Below are 22059 nucleotides of genomic sequence, written 5' to 3'. Positions count from 1 at the left end.
ACAAAGGGTGAGTAGTAGATCTTCCAGTAGCCCTTGGTAAGTTTAGTATATTCCAATTGTTACAGCAGGAGGTGGTCAAATCCTCGGTATACTTGGAAAAGAACAGTTCTTAGCATCCCTCAAGAACACGATCGACCCCAGAGCACCCTCATCGAGAGCAGTAGAATACTTAAGACACCGGGAACAGTGTTATAGATTCCAAGCAGCCCCACAGGAAAGTGGTACACACTGGAGTATTTGCTGGGGAGAGTGGTATACATTTTCAGTAGTCGCAGGAGGAGAGGTAAAATACCCAGAGCCTGGTAACCTGCCTTGTGCAAGGTGCCAACACCTGCCGGGCATGACAAGTGTTGGAAGGAGGGTGGTAGGTCAGTTTGTACTTTTGGCTGCCTTGTGAATATTAAATGGACAGACCAAGCACTTTGTAGAAAATACTTTATTGAAATCTGTAAATTAATTTATCCTTCGATTTACAGGCGAGGACCAGGTTCCCTGCCCACAATGCATCAAGGATTCCCTCCATTATTCCCAACTCAAGAGCACATTGCAGCATTTCCCACCCTACATCACACACTACAACATTCCAAGATCAAGAGAACACCACCCAACATTCATATTTGGAGAATACAATCTGACATTTCCAGCTCGAGGGCAATATGCATTCCCAAATCATGCACACACTCACTTCGATATTCCGTTTTCTACTGCATTCAATGGGATACCAAACTCAAGGCCCCAATCAACATTCAAAAATTAAGTGCATCCCCATACACTCGTGAAGCAAACGTATACTCAAACACACCTATCCCAAGACGATTGACGAGAGTGTCAGCTGCGTGAACCAGCACTCAGAGAAGAGACTAATTCCAAACCCTGTGCACCCTAGATTCTGGGGCCTAATGCTTTAGGCTCTTGGAAGAAAAACAGTGCAGGTCTATCCAGTACTCTGGTTCGGCTTACACACGTTTTCACCTAGGCCTCACCTCCTACCCTCGATTCCAACCAATGGGTGGGCAACAGTCCCTCGTCACGTGTGACATCACAACATTTCCCTCACGTGACACCGTTGCGGCATTAAAATATCACAGAAGGAGCCAAGTTAAGGATGGAGATCAAACTAATGAGGTGGCGCGAGAGGGTACAGATAGGCCTTGTGTTCAGGGAAGCGTAGACAATGTTGAAAAACAAATATTTAATTTTTCATAAATATCAAAGATGCAATAAATAGAAAAAATATGTAACCATCTAAAGAATCCAATCCAGATTTATACAGTCTGTGCCAAACATAGGAAATAAAGTGCACATCTGGGCAATAACATGGCTCGACAAGCGCTATACTGGAACTTTGTAAAACAACATAAAACGTATTCGGTGTTACAAGAACACGGCATGTGCCTACTCTGATTTTTCACGAATGGTTCTGATTTAATGGAAAGAATGTTTAAAAAACAGATGAATCTGCAGATGCGAGATGATCTATAGGGACAGCTGCGGGTTTCAGGAAAGGCTGAAGACTAGAGAGTCCGGTACGGCCCTGTTAGAGTCAGCCGCGGGTCACGCTTCCACATATATTAAAGAAATTCAAAAACATTTCCACAGTAGCAGGAGGGCCCTACACCTTGGTAAAGCCACTGACCACGTCATTGAGTGCTTGTGCTAAATTATCAAGCCTCTCTGCTGGATAACCACGCTCCGATTAGGCCTGGGTGTTATTTGGGGACGGCCCAATCTGCCACCGAAGGAGCAGATGAAATCAGGTTGTGGAGAGCGCCCCTTTAGGAGCCTCTGAAGGATGCGACTCAAGGTTCTTAGGTCTCTCCCTCCTTAAGACATATGCTCTAGGTCAGTCCGATTGCAAATGTGACATGTTGGAAACCTAGACACCATGACAGAGCAGCGAGAGAGAAGCAACGACGACCATACATTGTGCGAGGGCCCCCGAAGGACTGTGACCAGAGGCTCCATTAAGAAGCGCTCCTACGGGGACTCACTGGCCACAGTGGGTTCTACGTTGAAGCTTGAGCAGCACAATACAAGTAACAGTGTTTGTAGCAACTGTTCAAAAACCCTTTACAACTCTCACAGTTTAATGAGGGACGCCGGGGGCTCAGCAATGACCTTCATCATCTTGCTCAGGAAAAGCAAGAAGATGCGAAAAGCTGTGATGATCTGAGCCTTTAGTCTCAAAAGGTTATGCAGTGGTACAAGATCTCAAGGGGGCTCTTATGAGGTCCTTGAAGCAGTCTGGGCTCCAAGAGGAAGGGGGAATTTTGAGCAAGCTTGGATCCCGAAGGAATGTTTAAGTGGCTGTCTGCCTTATAAAAGGTGAGAACATCCTGGGGGTGGTCATGGGGTTTCAGGGTCTCCTATGAGTGGCCACCACTCTTGCCCTCAGTGGTAAGAGTGGTGGGCGCCTCAGAGTTCTATTGTGTAGGCTCTTCATGGCCAGTCAGCCTCCGTTGTCTTCTAGCCAGGTTCCACTGTGCACTTCTGAGTGGGTTCCTCATAGGACAGATAGGTCGTGGCACGACTTGGATCGCTGTTTGAAGAACTTGCTGTTCTTAGCCACCAGGTTCTGCAGGAAACGCTTTGCTTTTTTGGTCAAACTCTCGCGTCGACCTTCTTGAAGTGCTGGAGGTAGCGGGTAGGGGCCCCGGCCTTCCCCTTCTTCTCGGGTCTCACCCCGGCGCAGTCGGATCTGTCGTACCACACCCTCAAACAGCTCACGCGTGTTGTGGTCCAGCGCTGCGGATGTCTCCACATACTTGCAGTTCAGCATCACAGCCACACTTCGCCCCTCTGAGGATAGAAAGAAAAGTGAGGTGCACGTGAAACAGGGGGGAGACACAAGAGACGCACATTAAAGACAGATAAGCAGGCAAGAAGGTATCTATATATAAAAAAAAAAAAAAAAAAAAAAAAAAAGAGGAGGGCAATCGAGGAAAGTTTATGCAACAAAGGTGTGCAAGAGGCACATGGGTGAAAGAAATGCAAAAGACGTGAGTAATGGCGAGGGAAAGTGCTATAAAGTAAAGTTGAAAGGAGACTAGGAGAGGAAAGTCTGTGCAAGAATGGCGAGTGCAACAGCTGGTGGTGTGTAAAAGAGGGAAGTGTGCACGAGAATTGAGAGCAGATATTTGTATTGTGCTCTTAGGTTGAGACCACAAAAACACACCTCAGATTACAACTTAATGTGAATGAAGGTTTTTTTCCCGCTCCTGGGCCCACGACTGATAACATCGTGAGATGGTGATCTGGTCCAAGATAGTGGATGAGCACCTCTCAGTGGTGAAGTGTGAAGGTCAACACAACTTTAGCTCAACAGGTTGAGAGTGCGGTGGAAAACATCTTTTCCATCTTCTCTCAACTTTAAAGATTATCTTCACAACCCCAGCCTGCACATATGGGATGTGTTTACAGTACCAATGAAACTCAAAGGCTGCTTCAAGGTGCGCCATATCCCCTCACCTAGGAATATACAGACTCATTTAACATTTGGCCTCAGTCATCAAACTAACTATACATACTCCTAACACTGCGCTGAACGTGGCTGCATAATTCAAGAAAGGAACAGTTACCAAAGTAATTGTTTACAAAATATACTGAAGTAATGACGTAAGAAAGAGCGAAGTGTATAGGGGTGAAGGGTATGGGGTTAGGGATGCAGAGTGAAGCGCTTCCAATACAGAGTTAATGCTATGTAGTTATGGTAATGGGCAGTGATTTGAAATTTAAGGTACAGGGATATGGAGTTAGGGGTGATGGGTATAGCATTAGAGACATGGGGTAAGAGGAATTAAGTGGTACAATCCTAAAAAATTGGAAAACAGAATTATGAGTTATTGGTCAGGATATAAGCATAAAGGGTATAAGTAGTGGTTCTTAAAGTGGGATCTGTAGATCCATTCAGAAGGTTCACAAAGGATTGAAAAATGAAGTATTAGGTTAATAAAGTAAACATACATAAAAAACAAAATGTCAAACTGAAAATGTGAATTAAGTTGAAACTGGGGGCTAAAAATTAAGTTGGCATGCTTAGCTTGATCAGATCGGTGGACTCCAATGAAGCACTACTATGAGCCGAATAAAAGATCACACATTACTAGTAATAAAGACAATTATATACTAGATTCTAGCACATAGCATTGCCGTGGACCTTAACCATATTTTGAAATGCTCCAACCTTTCCATTAAAATGAACATTTAGATTTTCATACTGAATTAAAATATTTCATACTTTCTGTATTTGTTTGATGTATACTTTTTTCTGTAGTTTGGTGTATTGTTTTGAGGTGTAAATCACATACATTGCTTAGACTGAGGGGGTTGGGAGGGCTGCGGACTTCCAATATTAATTCAGTCAGGGTTCACAGAAGTTAAAAAGGTGAAGGACCAGTGTCGTAGGTTTTAAGGGTATAGTGGTTAAAGATAGGGCGTTAGGGCTTTGGGGTACAGGTGTTCGGGGTAAGAGGTATATGTAGGTTATAGAGGTAAAGGATACATTGTTAGCTGAAGGGGACTGGGTATAAGACAGTGCTTAATTTGTGTTGGTGCTTTTCAGTGCTCAGCACTGGCATTTATTTCACATGGTAGCACTGCATGGTCTATATTTTAGAAGAACGCATCAGTGCAAAAGTTTAACTGTCTGATATACTTTTAAAAAAATGTGACAGTTAGGAGGTCTAGGCCATTCCTAAAGTTTAAGGGGACCTGGAATAGTTCAAAATGTCACACCTTTTGAAGTGTAAGCAGTAGTAGGTAACCGCTGACCCCAACTGCAGCAGACATCTGCAAAATACCTTGTGCCCCCACATTTATTTTATTTTTCACAAATTAAACGCTGGTGTGTGGTTTGGGGTACAGGGGTTAACGGTACAGACATTTAGTAATAGTGGTACGGTTCATAGTAAAGGGTTAACTATTACAAGTACACTTCTTTAACATCACCATTCGGAATGCGCTTAAGGTCTGTGATCATATTTTTTTTTTAGTCTATGTGTTCAAAACAAAATAAAAGTTAAGTGTTACTTTTCACTGTTACATGACAGGATTAAATTCAGTAGAGCACACTGACATTTTCGAAGTGCAGTCCTAAAAACAACTAATGTTATTTCTCAGTCAAAGAAAATGAACATGGTAAAACCCCAGACTTTAGGTTGCACCCTCCGAGAGAATACCAGCAGGGGTCAGGATGGGTATCAGAGCTTTCTTCACTTACATAGAAACTCTGCAGACAACACAAGTCCGGAATTTCCTGATTTCGTGCAATTATGCATATACAATTAAAACGTTCCACTTCCTTAGCAAGGACGCTATCAGCAGTTTATACATTAATATAAACAAAATGGCACCAAAAGCAACTAACATCACTCTCACTGGCTGATTTCACTTGGAAAGCAACGCTATCATGGATAGCTATCCATCTATTCTCGCCTATTTGATTCGTGATTTAACCATTTTCAATCAATCAATCAGTTATTTGTAAAGCGCAGCACTGTCAAACCTAGGGGTATCTGGGAGCTGAGGGTGCTGTGTCTACGTCCAACAGCCAGGACTTGATCCATTGCTATTCCTATTGAGCATTAACCAAAGTGTGTGCAAAAAATTATTTTGTATATAATATCCAATCAATGATGGTATTCATTTTACCTACCTCATGCACAGGAAATACTGAGTTGCAAGCTCCTCGTCTCACATAAATATCAGCAGTAAACATGTAAGTCTCTGAGCTATCCTACCAGCTCCATGGAGTGACACCAAAAATGTCTGAACCCTGCGACTTAAAATCCTGTGGCTAGAGACATACAACAAAATACCACCGACCGGATTCACACTATCCAATGAAGGTTTAGAAGTCTTGGCAAAGAAGTGCTGGTACTCTCCTTAATATGTTTGTCACCTTGTTGAGAAATATTGAAAATATCCCATTCAAATGAGTCGGATCTGCTGAGAGGCGCTTCCAATATCACATTAAAGGTTTAGTAACTCAAACGAGAAGCTGGTACTGTCCGATAAAAAGTAAGTTGGCCGTGCGCTGAAGAGCTCTGAAAATCTTTCGCAATTGTTTATCAACAAAACTAATATAATTCATACCTCCTTTGTTAATTGATCTATGGCATATATTGGCATCCTCTCTGATGGGGACTGTGGTAGTCTTTGTTCTTTAACTAGCTTTAGGCAAAACACTAACTATTCTCAGCTTGCTGAAAATCGTCTCCTTCAAGCTGGGTTCTCTCTAGGACCCTTGCCCAGTGCGAGTTACTAAACAGGCCAGTAACTGCATTGGTCACTTGGTTATGGAATTCTAGCATGCCCCTCCAAGTCGCACAGGTCTTTCAAGTCTTCGAAAAGGGCAATTTCCACATCTCTTCCACCCCAAAACATACCTGTGACTGATCCAGCTATTTTCTCTGATTATAGACCAATTTCACCATTGCCTTTTCCATACAAACTGTTGGTCTCAGCAGTGAAATGTCAATTGTCTAGTTGCCTAAAGATTCCCCCATTATTTGACTCTGAACAGGCAGGTTTTCATCCTTCCCAAGAAACAAGGTTAGTTCCGGTAGCGGCATCTGAAGACACCAGCATAACGTTTGACTCTGTGAACCTCACAGGGTTGGTCCTTCCGAGCCTCTCCGTGGTCAACAGTCTCCCACTTCACGCCAGATTTCAGGAATGTGGGAAGGAGACTCGGCTTTGGCTGGATTCATTCTTTTGTGACTGACAGAGAGCAAGCAGTTTCTATCTCAACATTTCATTAATCAGCTCCTTTTTGTGGTCCCACAGAGTTCCTTCCTTAGCCTGACACAGGGCAAAGGCCCTCACCCGAAGGGGGATGGAGGAGTCCGAGCAGAAACCCCGCTAAGGCCAGAGAGAAACCGCAGCAGGACGAGTATGGGCACGCAGAGTTGTGCCAAAGGAAGTGAAACCCCCTCCCCCTTTGTTGCTGCAGGGCAGAAAGTCAGCAGAGGAAGGACAGAGGGCCGCACACAAAAATGCGCAACACTTGGGCCAATAGGAGGCCATGTATTGATTTGAGTTTCAGCCTGCGCACCTCCAGGGCTCAGAGGGGTCATAAAAAGGGGCTGCCCTTGCCGGGACCAATTCTTTCTTTGGGCCAGCCGGGCAGCGAGCAGAAGGATTTATGGTAGGCCTGTCAACAATTATTTATGACCTGTAAGTCTCAAATGTCACAAGTGATTTATGACAGGTGCAAATGATGTATGGCCCCAATAAAGATCAACAAGGGCATTCATGCTATAAATCAATGTTAATAAACTGTGGCCAATGTTTTTCCAACCACATAAAGGCTACGTGTATCATTATATTGTTCTGGAGTAGGCCACATGCAAGGGTTGTATTAACATCTACATGGAGCCTCTGACCAAACTCACTAAAGGAGCAAAGTTTGGACCTCTTCTGTTAAGCTATGTACAGTTCATAGGTCCCACTGAGGAATCATTTTTTGCTCCTCAATACAAGTTCAGCCCCTGTGGTCTTCACTGCCAACTGCATGACTGATACGGTCTAAAGTGTAATGAAGATCAAACACAAATTCTTATTTTCGCAAATTCTTCCCCTTGGATCGAGAGCTAAACACTTCACCTGCTCCAGTCTTCAAGTTAGAAATCTTATTGTGATCTCAGATGATTCATTATCCTTTCGACCTCAGCGTGCCAAAGCCTCTTCATTCTGCTTTCTCGTTCAGACATGAAGAAATACTTTTCTTGAACTACCTCTTGAGGTTAGAATATGGTTCATGGCAGCAGTACCTTCATTGCATTAGGGCTATGAGAATGCAATTTACTTCAGACTCCCTAATTTCACTTTCCAGTACCTAAAGACCACTAACAAGTACTGGCAAAGCCAATAGGTCTCACCCACATGAGGCACAGGCTTTGTCATTTTTTTGCCATGTTGTACAGCATGGCTTAAAGTTCTAATAAAAACAAAACAAAAACCCATTATGATGCATCACATCATAGCGCTTTTTTTATTGCTAGCTGAGGGAGGTCAGAGGAAAGAACCGTGTGCTTTTTTTTTTTTTTTTTTTTTTTAATGGGGGGGCACGTGGGCAACACAGACAGCAACAAGGACAACTGGTGGGGCAAGCAACAACACAGTGGGTGGGGGCAAGCAACAACAGACAGTTGGGTGCTTCTAATGGACTGTTTAGCTATCAAGCATTTTGCATTTCCATATTGCACCAACCCGGAAAAAACACCAGCCTCTCCCTGTAAAGATAACCTAATTAATCTGTTTCCTTTCAAGTGAACCAGCAAGGCAATTGCTGTTTTGGATGAGGTGGTCTCTCCCACATGATGTGGCATTGGCAACCTCATCCCACCCTGGTAAGATAATACTACCATGGTGGACTCAATTTCAGTCAGTGGGGGAGTTCTTAAGATGTATTAGTTACCTGGAAACTACTGGGATCCAGCTGTTTGTTTAAAAAATATCTTGGGGTATACCACAGGGTTATGCTTTGTTTTGGTGGTACCTTACGGGCCACCTCGCCCAAATTTTTATTTGACACACAAGGGGCCCGAAAACCTAGGGACAAATAACTAGGAACGGAAGACTCCCATTCAAGATTGACTCACCACATCTTTTTGTGTGTTTTTGGGGTAAGCAACAACACAGATGGTAGGGACGAGAAACGCACGAGGGAAACTGCTTGCAAACATGCTCTTTCAAGGACCGTTTCAAAAATATGAAAAAAAGTAGCTCACAAAACGAGAGCAGTGGGAGAACACAAGTACGTTGGCTATACTCCAGGGGAGGGCCACACACAAGAAGAGGACATTAAGCCAACATGTACTGACAAATGAGTAGCAAGGAAATGAGAGTAATGATGAAGCCAACCAGTGGTAAGCAATGGGAGGGCTCCAAGCCCACAGTATGTTAACGAAATGTCTGTCATGCACTGTCCCAGGCAAGACCTAAAAAAGCTGCTACTAGGCTTATTATAAGGCTCAATAATTGGAAACAGATTCAAAGTCGTCTGATTATTCTGCACTGAGTCCCACTTCAGAAAAGATTAATCTTCAAAGAATTTTGTATTTTCGTTCATGCCCAAAAATTGGTGGCACTGTCCTTTAAAAGAAAAGCAGCTGTGCAAAGAACCTTTCATTCATTTATGAAAAGTACAACAGCCCTCCTGACAACTTTTAGCACCGCATCCCTACAGCAATGTTAACCCTGCAGAGAGGTGCCTTGGTGGGACATACAGATAATCTGAAGGTGTCTTTGCTCAAGTGTGGACGGTCTAGTGATCACAATCACCTTTAAAATCTATTGCACGTAGGCTTGCCAAGGCAAAAGGTATTGGTTTTTCCAATGTTTGTTAACAATTTTACCTTGAAATAATGATCAGGAAGGAGCAGGAGAGAGAGACAGAGAGAGAATGACCGAGAGAGAGAGACCGAGAGAGAGAGACCGAGAGAGAGAGAGAGAGAGAGACACACAGAGATCAAGTAACTCAAGGTGTGATCCCGAGGCTTGTGGATTTGGGTCTAATGACCCAAATGACATCACATTGCATTCACATTTCATCCAAATACAACAGAAAACTATTGATTTTTCTTACTTTTTTCTGCATATCTTTTCTGTACAACTCATATTCCAGAAAGTGTTTCATGAGGGGAAGATATGATTAATTTGTTCGGATTGCAATACATTTTATGGTGAATATTACGCGTTTTCGGGGTCCTGTGGGGGGATGTAGTCCCATGCACTTTTATGAAAAATTAATGGGAGACAAAACCTGAAATTTCCAGCGACGGCCAGAGAGCGTGCGTTAACAGTGGGCATGACAGGAGAGTGGCAATGCCAAGGTGCATTTGTGCAAGACACTGGATATACTAACGAGGACAGAAAGGAAGGAGGGGGGCATGCCAGGGAATGGGTGTACGGGAGGGGGCTCTGGTTCCAAATAACGAAGCATGTGCAACGTCAACTCACTTGCATCAGCAGGTAAGCCTTAGCGCGGTCTTTAAAGCCTGCACCCCTGCCATGGTTTCTACTGCTCAAAATAACCCCCCCTTGATTGGCCTATTCCTTTCAACCCTATTCTTTCCCCAGCGCTTGGCCCATCGCCACCATCCCACCCTGCAGCTCATCAGTATCTCGCTCCTCTCCGCGGTTTTGTCTTTCTCTGCACCAAGATCCAGCCCTAGCCAGGTAGTGACCCGCTCATCCATCAGATTTCCATCGCTATCCACGTGGCTTTTCCCACTTCAACATCACTCGTATTCATTCAGTTGCTGCATTTCCCCATCAGCACCTTGCATATTCCAAATGACCCATTCCTGCGCTCAGTACTACCAGTACCTCAGTACACTTGCCCCGTTCGAGACTGGGGTATACAACACTCTATAAAATGGATTGTCCAGTAGTCAGAATCAACTGCAGGTTCCCATATGAGCGAGTGGTTGTGCGAATGGGTGCCAGAGTGTGAGCAAAATCATTTATATAGCGCACACCACAAAGCGTCTCAGCGCTGCCTGGCGTGTGCTTACAAAGGCCATCCAAAGGAAAAAAACAATACTAGAAATCATGGACGTCAATTCACCGAAATGCAAGGGGTAGCGAGTGACAAACACACGCACCTGGCCCTTCACTCACACACATACTTACACAAATTCACACTTACATAGATTCTTTCTCACCTACCCATTTACTCGCAAGCATGCACACAACATACATTTAAAATCATTTTCCACGTACCTCAGCTGCCATTGACGGGCACATTCCAGGTAATTGTACTACATTTTTATTCCATCAATTATGAAAAAATTCACTATTAGTGTATTAAAAATGTCAGCTAACAAAGAGCCCCAACAGACGTACATAAGGACGAGCTGCCTCTGTGTTCCTGGCACTCAATGTGCCAACTTTTAGGTGGGGGACCGCAAAGGCAGTGGCAGGTGTCGCAGCTAAGACCCCTAAAGGACGCCCATGCAGAAGTTCAGAAGTACAAGGAATACTACCTCTGCCGAGGGTGTTATGGGAGGTCATACTTCGCCTCTCTCTGCCCGGGGTAGGGAAGTTTCCTTATGGCCAGTTTAGAAAAGGTTGGCTAAAGTCTGTAAAGCCCACTCACCTTCGCGCGACACCTCCCGAGATCGCACAAGGTCACTCTTGTTGCCCACGAGGATGATTGGTAGGTCCTGGTTGGGCCGGCTGGTGCGCAGGCGCAGAAGCAACTCGGTAACTTTGTTGAAACTCACACGGTCTGTGACGGAGAAAACGATGACATATGCGTCTCCCATCTGCAGACAGTTCTCTTGTATCCACCCGCACGAATCCATCTGTGGGATGACAAAGAGAAAAACACCCACCATGAGTTAAAAACAGTAGCACTGGTGCCAAGGAAAAGTAGTGGAGCAGCGTGGGGGCCAGTAGTAGAACAAAACAAAAAAACATACAACAAAAGAACTTACCTGCTACTTGCCGCTCTTCTACTGTGCACAGGCTGGGGCTCCCAGACTCCCCTATGGCCAATCCAGATACTGCTCTCGTGCTGGTAATACCCATGAAAGCAGCGTGGGGATTGGGCGGAGCGGGCCTGTTTTGCACTCCATCAGGGACTGGGAGCTTGTGCCTGCTGTTCTCCACCCAGCAACGCAGATGGGTTGGAGAGATGTCAGTGCATATGTCGGATTGGCCATTCTAAGACGGCCGGTCAGACATGCGCACTGACAGCAGTGTAAGCCCCCCCCCCCCCCCCCCACCCCTCCACTATTTTTCATATGGCCCACCCCCCCCAAGACACGGCTCCTGATGAAAAATAAAATAATAAAACTTATTATCATTTTATTTTTTATTTGCCTCTGCTGGCAGGGAGGCAATGCTCCTCCGCCATAACGGAGGAGCTGCTGCTGGTTAAAAACAGCCTGTTAACAGCCAGACAATTAGCGAAATATAGAAGAATCATTGTGGTTTCAATCCAGCCCCTCTCACATGCAACACACCTGCAGCTTGAGTTTGCCAAACCCCATGTATTGAGAGCCCACAGTAAGCAGTCTGGAAAAACTGATTTTGAGAGACCCTACTGGACATGATGCAATGTCATTTACATAGATAACGCTAGTCACTCATTAAGTCTGAGCAGCTTAGCTAAAGAAAACCTTACTTTATTACTTCGGGGTAGTATATTCCTTGCAGTGAGAATTTTAGCTTGTTTGTTCATATAGATCCAAATATATGTGTATGCTGTGTATATTGCATTTTTATCATTTCCAAGCCTAATACCACAGGTTAGGAAGCTGGGCACTATTTTCACATCATTCTCGGATTTCACATCCACAGAGTTGTGATGGTTTAGGGTCATCATGTTCTGTCAGTCAAGTAAACATCAGGCTTTTCAGTGTATTGGTTATTGATTGCTTACTACCCATAGGGGTGCATATACCGTACGATTTTGGCATTTAGTACATACGCGATTGAACGGGTGACCACTGCTTGGCGCAAAGTTCTGCTGTGAAACCGTAGCCCATGTAGGGCTAGGACCGTTTTTTTGTTGCTCTGGATGCCCCTAAGCAAATGTGTTAAAGTCAGCACCTGTCCACAGCATTATGTCAAGGATTGGAGGAGTGGGTCTCCTTTGCCTCTTTCACGCCTTCCCCACAATACTTGGCCATCACTCAAATACTGCGCCTCTCCGTTCCTTTTAGAAACAAATATAGCCTTCATGTTTGGCCCTAATGCTAAAAAGGAAAAATCAGCCCCAGACCGCTTTTGTAAAGTAAGAGCCATCATTGTGGTGCAGTGGGAACTTCACACACTTTGGTATCGGTGACACTCCACATGCAGCACCAATGATACTTCCAGCCCTGTGAAGCAGGCAGTCTCCTCCCTCCCCCGCCACTGAAAGTGAAGGAGAGGGGAAGGTTTGCTGTGCTGTGAACTAGAGCGAGAGACAGACCTAAAGAAGAAACAGACCTTCTCACCAGAGTGAGATGTAAATTCATGAAAGGGGTTAACCACCAATTCCAAAATGCAGTTTGGGAGCCAGTATAGGCTTTAAACTGATGTAGTCACTCTAAGCTCCATGGTGACAAGATTAAGGGCCAGGTGTAGAAAGCATTTTTTAGTTGTTGCTAACGCTCAGATTTGTAGTTGGGAACCAAAAACATAATTGCTTTTAGCAATCTACTAGTAACCTCATCGGGGAAAAGCCCTTGTAACCCCTCTGCACCTGGGCTACGGAACAACAATAATGAAATGGTATCAAGTATGGAAAAATACACACGTAATTAGAATAACAGTGACAAAAACCTCAAATGATCACTGAAGAAAATCTCATTACTTACGTCACCAACTCTTACAGAAATTTATTTTTTGTCGCACACTGTTCCGCCCCTCATCATAAGAACATAAAAAGGGAATTTTATGTAATGTAAGACCCAACATTTTTCACACTAAATCTTGATCTCGAGTGGGCTAAGAATGAGTGGTAAATGATTACCATCTGGGTACATTCAAGAGGACAGGAAAACTTGGCCAAAAGGTCCCAAAGACAGCCGCCCACTCGAGATCAAGCAGAGTAGGAACTATCGAGGTGGGCGCCATCTCCACATATGATTTTTTCAAAGAGCAGAGTTTTGCCTGATTACTCTTGGTTTTGGCAGCGCTCGCATGGCTATACATATAGGTCCAAGGAATAGGTTTCTGGCTATTTTTCAGTGCCATAGACAAGGCAAAAGGTACTTCTTTATTCCCATGTCCTGATGAGGGCCTTATATGTCAAGGGCCCAAACGCATTGACATATAGGCGGAGGAGTATTACGAATCCAGGAATAGGATTCATGGAATAAGATTGCACCGCATTTAATCGTTACGGATAAATTATCATCCGCTTGCAGTACTCTTTACTACTACTACCTCTTGTTGTGGACTGCATTTGATAAATTGGACTGGCAGCCTCTTTTTGCATATTGAAGTGCAGTGGTTGTTTCACCAGTGCCTTTCAAGTTAAAACTAGCAATTGGCATACGATTGTATCAATGTATTTTACCGTAATGTCCTGTGACAGGTTTAGTGTGAAAAGTGTTGCGTCTAACATTACATGCAATTCCCTTTTTATGTTCTTATGATGAGGGGCGGGTCAGTGTGTGACGAAAAATACATTTCTATAAGAATTGGTGACGTAAGTCATGAGATTGTAAACCATTGAAAAGTTACTGTCCTTCAACGTGGGGTGGTAACCCCATTCACAAAAGGGAAGAGGTCTCCAGGGGACCCCCTTCCCTTTGTAATGTTCAAAAAAATTGTTTGGGAGTAGGCGGTGGTCCACAGGAGTTTTATTTTGTAAACACAGCCAAGTTTCCTTTAAGGAAAATTTGAACTTTTATTTTTTTGGGTAACTAATGCTTTTCTGAAATGTGATCACAGAAATGGTGACCTGCTCACCCAAGCAGAAATCCATCCCAGTGATGCCCTCCAATCATAGTCAATCACAATTGGTGACCTACCTCATCAATATTCATGGGTTAGGTCAGACTGCGATCCACTACAATTTAGCTTTTTAAGAACATACATATTAGGCCATATGCCAGTTCTTAAAAGTTTTTACTGGTGGCAAAACTACTGGTCGCAATTTGCCACCAGTATCTTGCAATAGATATTTGTACATTTGTTCTCTTCTGTTGGACAGGAAATGTATGTGCGTTATCAACCGAGTTCTGCATTGAGTCCTTGTAAAGGAGAGAAACAAATGTTTGCACTGTGTGCTTATCTAGTCCTAAAATGCATGCTTTGGAAGCACTTGTTGAAGATGAAACAATCATTTTTCTGCACTCCATCTTATATTGGGTGTAATACAAATTTAAAATGACAACTTACACATTTATAGCACTTTCTTTCACAGGCTGGGACCTCAAAGAATTGTAAGCACACAAGTCATCATTCCCCACTGCACTAACCAAGATTCAATTCTCTGATCAAACACATACATCTGCAGCAGTCACATTAACCAACTGAAGTTTTACTGTAAAAATATTCTCTTTCCCACCAATCACTTTTCATTTAAAGTGTGTCCCTTACTTTATATGCGGTCACGAAGTTGGAAGGAAAAAAAACTACAGAATGTGTTTGACCCGGACACCACACTCATAGCATTTAGGATCTTTATGCACTTCAAAGTTGCATGTAAATAAACAAACATACCCTGGAAACCCGCCAAAAAACAGTCATGCCTCCAGGCCATCTTCATTTACAAGCACTTGCTAAGGCATTTGAGTATCATGGGAATAAATACACAACCCTCTCCTTCCCCAGGGATCGCGCCCCATAGCTTGAAGGCCTCTGGGCTAGAATTTAATGAGGACTGCGCTGTTAGGTGGCAACATATCGCCAAATATAGGGCTTTGATGCTGTGCTCAGTGGTGCTCGGGCTAGGGTTCAGCCAATCAGCAGCCAGTACCTGGTTAAGGGTTTTTTCCTTTGCACTATCTAAGGAGTGCTCAAAGACAACAGAATGTCAGCAGCGGCCCAAGTGTAGAGCACAAGCTTATAAAATGGTGCTCATCATTGGTCCAGCAGATATTCGCACATCGGTCCGTCTTAAAAGAAAGGGCATTATATGATTTTCTGGGTGAGGGCCGGGTAAAAGGACGATGGCAGAAGTTTAATGACACAGGGCGGTATGAAAAACAGGTATTACACAGCCTTAGAAAGAACACAAATATTTCAAAATGTGTTTATAACCGGGGAAGTAGCAATATGACTAGGGACAAAACAAAACCAAACTAAAAGCAGTTTCCTTTGTGTGACAAAAATGTGAGTTCTAATTCTTTTTTCCCATAGCTAATTTTCATTTCTAACCCACACAACTACAGGCCCACGAATGATTCTATTGTAAAATATCATAGCCAGGTCTACAGCATCATTGGGGTATAACGCGGATTATCAACTTTTTTCCTGTTGTGTTTCAACTTTCCAAACTTCGATCTGCCACACGTTTAGCTAAACATATTATGGTATGTTTTACTATGTTGTATTATACTACACAGATCCATGTCGTGACAATAGACTCACATCTGTGACATTCGTGTTTCCCTCTTTTTGAAATATGTGGAATCAGTGCAGCAGGCGCATAGACCCAGCACACACCAAGCTCAGGGGTTCACTACTGGTTCTTCCATCCTGAGTAAGATACCTCAGTGGATATATGCACCGTTTGCAAAGATGTGCGTTTTCAAAGAAAACAGATCATATTTTCTTTAGCACAAGAAATGCGACCTGGAGAGACCTGCACTCAGTGGTTTGTGGGAGTATGGCCACAACTGTGCACTAGTTGGATGTGGCTGTGTCTCGAGGGCAACGCCTGTGTTAGGGGTTCAAGGACACTACTAGAGACAGGAGTAGAGATTTGAGGGAGATCTAATCACTTACACACTGGTAAGCAAGCCTACACTATGTAAGGCTGTGCACGCTAACTTGAGAGGTTGGTCACACATACACTAAAAGGTAACAAAACACATGATGTAGCTGTATACAGACTTGTGGGGTTCTGCTAAAAAATAAAAAAGTGCATACAAGCATGTGCACTACTCTCAGGGTAGCTGCACACAACGGCTTGCAAGGGTCTGTTAATGCATGTGCATTAAAGGTGGCCCTGTATGCAGGAGCTGATCCTACTCAAAGGCCTTTGGGACTGTTTCAAACAGGAGCACCAAAGGGTGAGCGTGTTCAGTGGGGTGGTTGCAGGCAAGTTACACGTGCACCAGCCGCCGAGCTTGCATCTTGGGGGTAGATCTGCACACAGGCTTGATGAGGTCTACATCTTTGCAGTAGATCTGCACACAGGCTTGATAAGGTCTACACCATGAAGGTAGATCTGCACACAGTCTTGATGAGGTCTACATCTTGGGGGTAGATCTGCACACAGTCTTGATGAGGTCTACATCTTGGCGGTAGATCTTGTAGGAGGCTGGACTGGCTTGTAGTGAGTACCAAGGGGTACTTGCACCAGGCCCAGTTATCCCTTATTAGTGTATAGGGTGTCTAGCAGCATAGGCTGATAGATAATGGTAGCTTAGCAGAGCAGCTTAGGCTGAACTAGGAGACGAGTGAAGCTCCTACAGTACCACTTAGTGTCATATGCACAATATCATAAGAAAACACAATACACAGTTATACTAAAAATAAAGGTACTTTATTTTTATGACAATATGCCAAAAGTATCTCAGTGAGTACCCTCAGTATGAGGATAGCAAATATACACAAGATATATGTACACAATACCAAAATATGCAGTAATAGTATTAGAAAACAGTGCAAACAATGTATAGTTACAATGGGATGCAATGGAGACACATAGGGATAGGGGCAACACAAACCATATACTCCAAAAGTGGAATGCGAACCACGAATGGACCCCAAACCTATGTGACATTGTAGAGGGTCGCTGGGACTATTAGAAAATAGTAAGGGTTAGAAAAATAGCCCACCCCAAGACCCTGAAAAGTGAGTGCAAAGTGCACTAAAGTTCCCCAAAGGACATAGAAGTCGTGATAGGGGAATTCTGCAGGAAAGACACAAACCAACAATGCAACAACAATGGATTTCCAGTCGAGGGTACCTGTGGAACAAGGGGACCAAGTCCAAAAGTCACAAGCAAGTCGGAGATGGGCAGATGCCCAGGAAATGCCAGCTGTGGGTGCAAAGAAGCTGCTACTGGACAGTAGAAGCTTAGGTTTCTGCAGGAACGACAAGGGCTAGAGACTTCCCCTTTGGAGGACGGATCCCTCACGCCGTGGAGAGTCGTGCAGAAGTGTTTTCCCGCCGAAAGACCGCCAACAAGCCTTGCTAGCTGCAAATTGTGCGGTAAGGGTTTTTGGACGCTGCTGTGGCCCAAGAGGGACCAGGATGTCGCAAATTGCGCCAGGAGACAGAGGGGATGTCGAGCAAGACAAGGAGCCCTCTCAGCAGCAGGTAGCACCCAGAGAAGTGCCAGAAACAGGCACTACGAGGATGCGTGAAACGGTGCTCACCCGAAGTTGCACAAAGGAGTCCCACGTCGCCGGAGACCAACTTAGAAAGTCGTGCAATGCAGGTTAGAGTGCCGTGGACCCAGGCTTGGCTGTGCACAAAGGATTTCCGCCGGAAGTGCACAGAGGCCGGAGTAGCTGCAAAAGTCGCGGTTCCCAGCAATGCAGTCTGGCGTGGGGAGGCAAGGACTTACCTCCACCAAACTTGGACTGAAGAGTCACTGGACTGTGGGGGTCACTTCGACACAGTTGCTGGATTCGAGGGACCTCGCTCGTCGTGCTGAGAGGAGACCCAAGGGACCGGTGATGCAGTTCTTTGGTGCCTGCGGTTGCAGGGGGATGATTCCGTCGACCCTCGGGAGATTTCTTCGGAGCTTCTAGTGCAGAGAGGAGGCAGACTACCCCCACAGCATGCACCACCAGGAAAACAGTCGAGAAGGCGGCAGGATCAGCGTTACAGAGTTGCAGTAGTCGTCTTTGCTACTATGTTGCAGTTTTGCAGGCTTCCAGCGCGGTCAGCAGTCGATTCCTTGGCAGAAGGTGAAGAGAGAGATGCAGAGGAACTCGGATGAGCTCTTGCATTCGTTATCTAAAGTTTCCCCAGAGATAGAGACCCTAAATAGCCAGAAAAGAGGGTTTGGCTACCTAGGAGAGAGGATAGGCTAGCAACACCTGAAGGAGCCTATCAGAAGGAGTCTCTGACGTCACCTGGTGGCACTGGCCACTCGGAGCAGTCCAGTGTGCCAGCAGCACCTCTGTTTCCAAGATGGCAGAGGTCTGGAGCACACTGGAGGAGCTCTGGACACCTCCCAGGGGAGGTGCAGGTCAGGGGAGTGGTCACTCCCCTTTCCTTTGTCCAGTTTCGCGCCAGAGCAGGGCTAAGGGGTCCCTGAACCGGTGTAGTCTGGCTTATGCAGAAATGGGCACCAAATGGGCCCATGAAAGCATTTCCAGAGGCTGGGGGAGGCTACTCCTCCCCTGCCTTCACACCATTTTACAAAGGGAGAGGGTGTAATACATTCTCTCAGAGGAAGTCCTTTGTTCTGCCATCCTGGGCCAGGCCTGGCTGGACCCCAGGAGGGCAGAAGCCTGTCTGAGGGGTTGGCAGCAGCAGCAGCTGCAGTGAAACCCCTGAAAAGGCAGTTTGGCAGTACCAGGGTCTGTGCTACAGACCACCGGGATCATGGGATTGTGCCAACTATGCCAGGATGGCATAGAGGGGGCAATTCCATGATCATAGACATGTTACATGGCCATATTCGGAGTTACCATTGTGAAGCTACATATAGGTAGTGACCTATATGTAGTGCACGCGTGTAATGGTGTCCCCGCACTCACAAAGTCCGGGGAATTGGCCCTGAACAATGTGGGGGCACCTTGGCTAGTGCCAGGGTGCCCTCACACTAAGTAACTTTGCACCTAACCTTTACCAGGTAAAGGTTAGACATATAGGTGACTTATAAGTTACTTAAGTGCAGTGTAAAATGGCTGTGAAATAACGTGGACGTTATTTCACTCAGGCTGCAGTGGCAGGCCTGTGTAAGAATTGTCAGAGCTCCCTATGGGTGGCAAAAGAAATGCTGCAGCCCATAGGGATCTCCTGGAACCCCAATACCCTGGGTACCTCAGTACCATATACTAGGGAATTATAAGGGTGTTCCAGTAAGCCAATGTAAATTGGTAAAATTGGTCACTAGCCTGTTAGTGACAATTTGAAAGAAATGAGAGAGCATAACCACTGAGGTTCTGGTTAGCAGAGCCTCAGTGAGACAGTTAGGCACCACACAGGGAACACATACATATAGGCCACAACCTTATGAGCACTGGGGTCCTGACTAGCAGGGTCCCAGTGACACATAACAAACATACTGAAAACATAGGCTTTTCACTATGAGCACTGGGCCCTGGCTAGCAGGATCCCAGTGAGACAGTGAAAACACCCTGACATACACTCACAAACAGGCCAAAAGTGGGGGTAACAAGGCTAGAAAGAGGCTACTTTCTCACAGATCTGCACACAGGTTTGCTGAGATCTGCATCTTAGAGGTAAAGTTGTACACAGTCTTGATGATGTCTGCATCTTGGTGGTAGATCTGCACACAGGCTTGATGACGTCTACACCATGAAGGTAGATCTGCACACAGGCTTGATGAGGTCTGCATCTTAGAGGTAAAGTTGCACACAGTCTTGATGAGGTCTACATCTTGGCGGTAGATCTGCACACAGTCTTGATGAGGTCTACATCTTGGCGGTAGATCTGCACACAGTCTTGATGAGGTCTGCATCTTGGCGGTAGATCTGCACACAGTCTTGATGAGGTCTGCATCTTGGCGGTAGATCTGCACACAGTCTTGATGAGGTCTGCATCTTGGCGGTAGATCTGCACACAGTCTTGATGAGGTCTGCATCTTGGCGGTAGATCTGCACACAGTCTTGATGATGTCTGCATCTTGGCGGTAGATCTGCACATAGGCTTGATGACGTCTACACCATGAAGGTAGATCTGCACACAGGCTTGATGAGGTCTGCATCTTAGAGGTAAAGTTGCACACAGTCTTGATGATGTCTGCATCTGAGTAGTAGTTCTGCACCTGGTCTACATCTTGGCGGAAGATCTGCACACAGGCTTGATGAGGTCTGCATCTTGGCAGTAGATCTGCAAATAGGTTTGTGAGATCTTCGTCTTGGAGGTAGAGTTACAGACAGTCTTGAGGAGTTCTGCATCTTAGCGGTAATTCTGCACATGGTCTACATCTTGGTGGTAGGTCTGCACACAGGCTTGATGAGATCTTTCCACACATGCACCAACGGCTGAGCTTGGAATCTGCTACACTCAATGGCATCTACTGCAAAACTTATTCAACAACCTTTTCATTTACTTACTCAGTCTGCTGCTAGGCTGTGACCACGAGTTCTGTGCTAACAGTGATCAGACACGGACGGCCACTGTCCACCTCATTTCAACATATAGCACATGTTGGTGTTGTGACATCGCTGAAGTCCTTCAGGAGTGTATGTATATACAATATATTCCCATAAAACGTTTCTAAAATACGGTTTATAAGCCCTTAAGAACTATATTCCAGAGACAATTACACCAACTATTATCCTCAGCACACGTCCGCTGCTTTAACTTTAGGGTTTAGTTAGGGAGAATTACTGAAACTCTTAACAAAGACGTTTAACAAGGAGATAGAGCGTTTAACAAGTATTAGGAAACCACAAGTTTCCCGTCTTATTAGAGATGAGTAACAGGTAGCACAAGTTCAACACAAAATGGAGTAAGTCAATGTATATTTGTTACGGCTCCGAGCCCCCTTGGATTTACTGTGATTGCCGCGGGAGATGGGAGGGGCTCCTGTGTTGGGAAGTGGGTTTGCCTTCTTCCAGTCGAGGCGGTCTGGGCCCACCTACCATCTCTGCACTCACAAAAATGACGTCACTTAACTGGCAAGCTTGGCAGGTCATCTGCACCGTGCTGGCACAGATCTGAAAACTGCTGACGTCCGTCTCCACGTCTGAAGCATCTGTGGGCTCGAGATGGCAAAGCGCTATAAACTGCCCACATGGCACATCTCTGCTAACAACGAAGGTAAGCCAAACCGCAAGTCCTTCTCAGAGATTAAAGGCACATGTGGCGTAGAGGCTGACAGAATCCAGGTGGCTTCGGCACAAACCCAAAATACACATGTGGAGCGAACTGCGTTGTTCCCCGGTGCCTCAAACAGCAAAAAGAGGTGAAAATATAATTTTAGAATGCATATTTTCAACTGCACGAGTCAAATGTGAAGTTCCATCACGTACTAATTTCTGCAATCCTGTCACAACCGAGGACCATGCACATCATACTGTACAACACCTCATGCCTTAGACGTTCTTAGTAAAATAAAATGATTCTCATCAAAGTGTCCATCTGCTCATTGGAACGGGGCTACCTTAAAATGAGTGGGTGTTTGTTTAAAGTACTTAATTTGAGCCCGTAGGGGCCACCGGCACTCATTTTTGGTGAGCGGTACTTATTTTTCTTCACCAGACATTTATGAAGAGCAAGAGGTGGGACAAA

The 22059-nt window shown here is 45.0% G+C and overlaps 1 protein-coding gene across 4 annotated transcripts in view; it reads right to left on the bottom strand.

The window, feature by feature from the left end:
• Nucleotides 1-1177: 1177 nt before the first annotated feature.
• REM2 (RRAD and GEM like GTPase 2) overlaps nt 1178-22059 on the bottom strand; it is a 388579-nt gene continuing 367697 nt past the window's right edge. For all 4 annotated transcript variants that reach the window (XM_069238241.1, XM_069238239.1, XM_069238238.1 and 1 more), the window contains 2 exons: nt 11105-11312; nt 1178-2799 (listed from right to left, as the gene is read on the bottom strand). In XM_069238241.1, the coding sequence (XP_069094342.1) occupies nt 2504-2799; nt 11105-11312 (504 nt within the window). In that variant the 3' untranslated portion in view covers nt 1178-2503. The remainder of the gene's footprint in view (nt 2800-11104; nt 11313-22059) is intronic.

Source organism: Pleurodeles waltl, chromosome 6, assembly GCF_031143425.1.
Source record: "Pleurodeles waltl isolate 20211129_DDA chromosome 6, aPleWal1.hap1.20221129, whole genome shotgun sequence".
NCBI classification, from domain to species: Eukaryota; Metazoa; Chordata; class Amphibia; order Caudata; family Salamandridae; genus Pleurodeles; species Pleurodeles waltl.
Note: the sequence above shows the minus strand (reverse complement) of the source record. Positions and strands in the feature narration are given on the sequence as shown.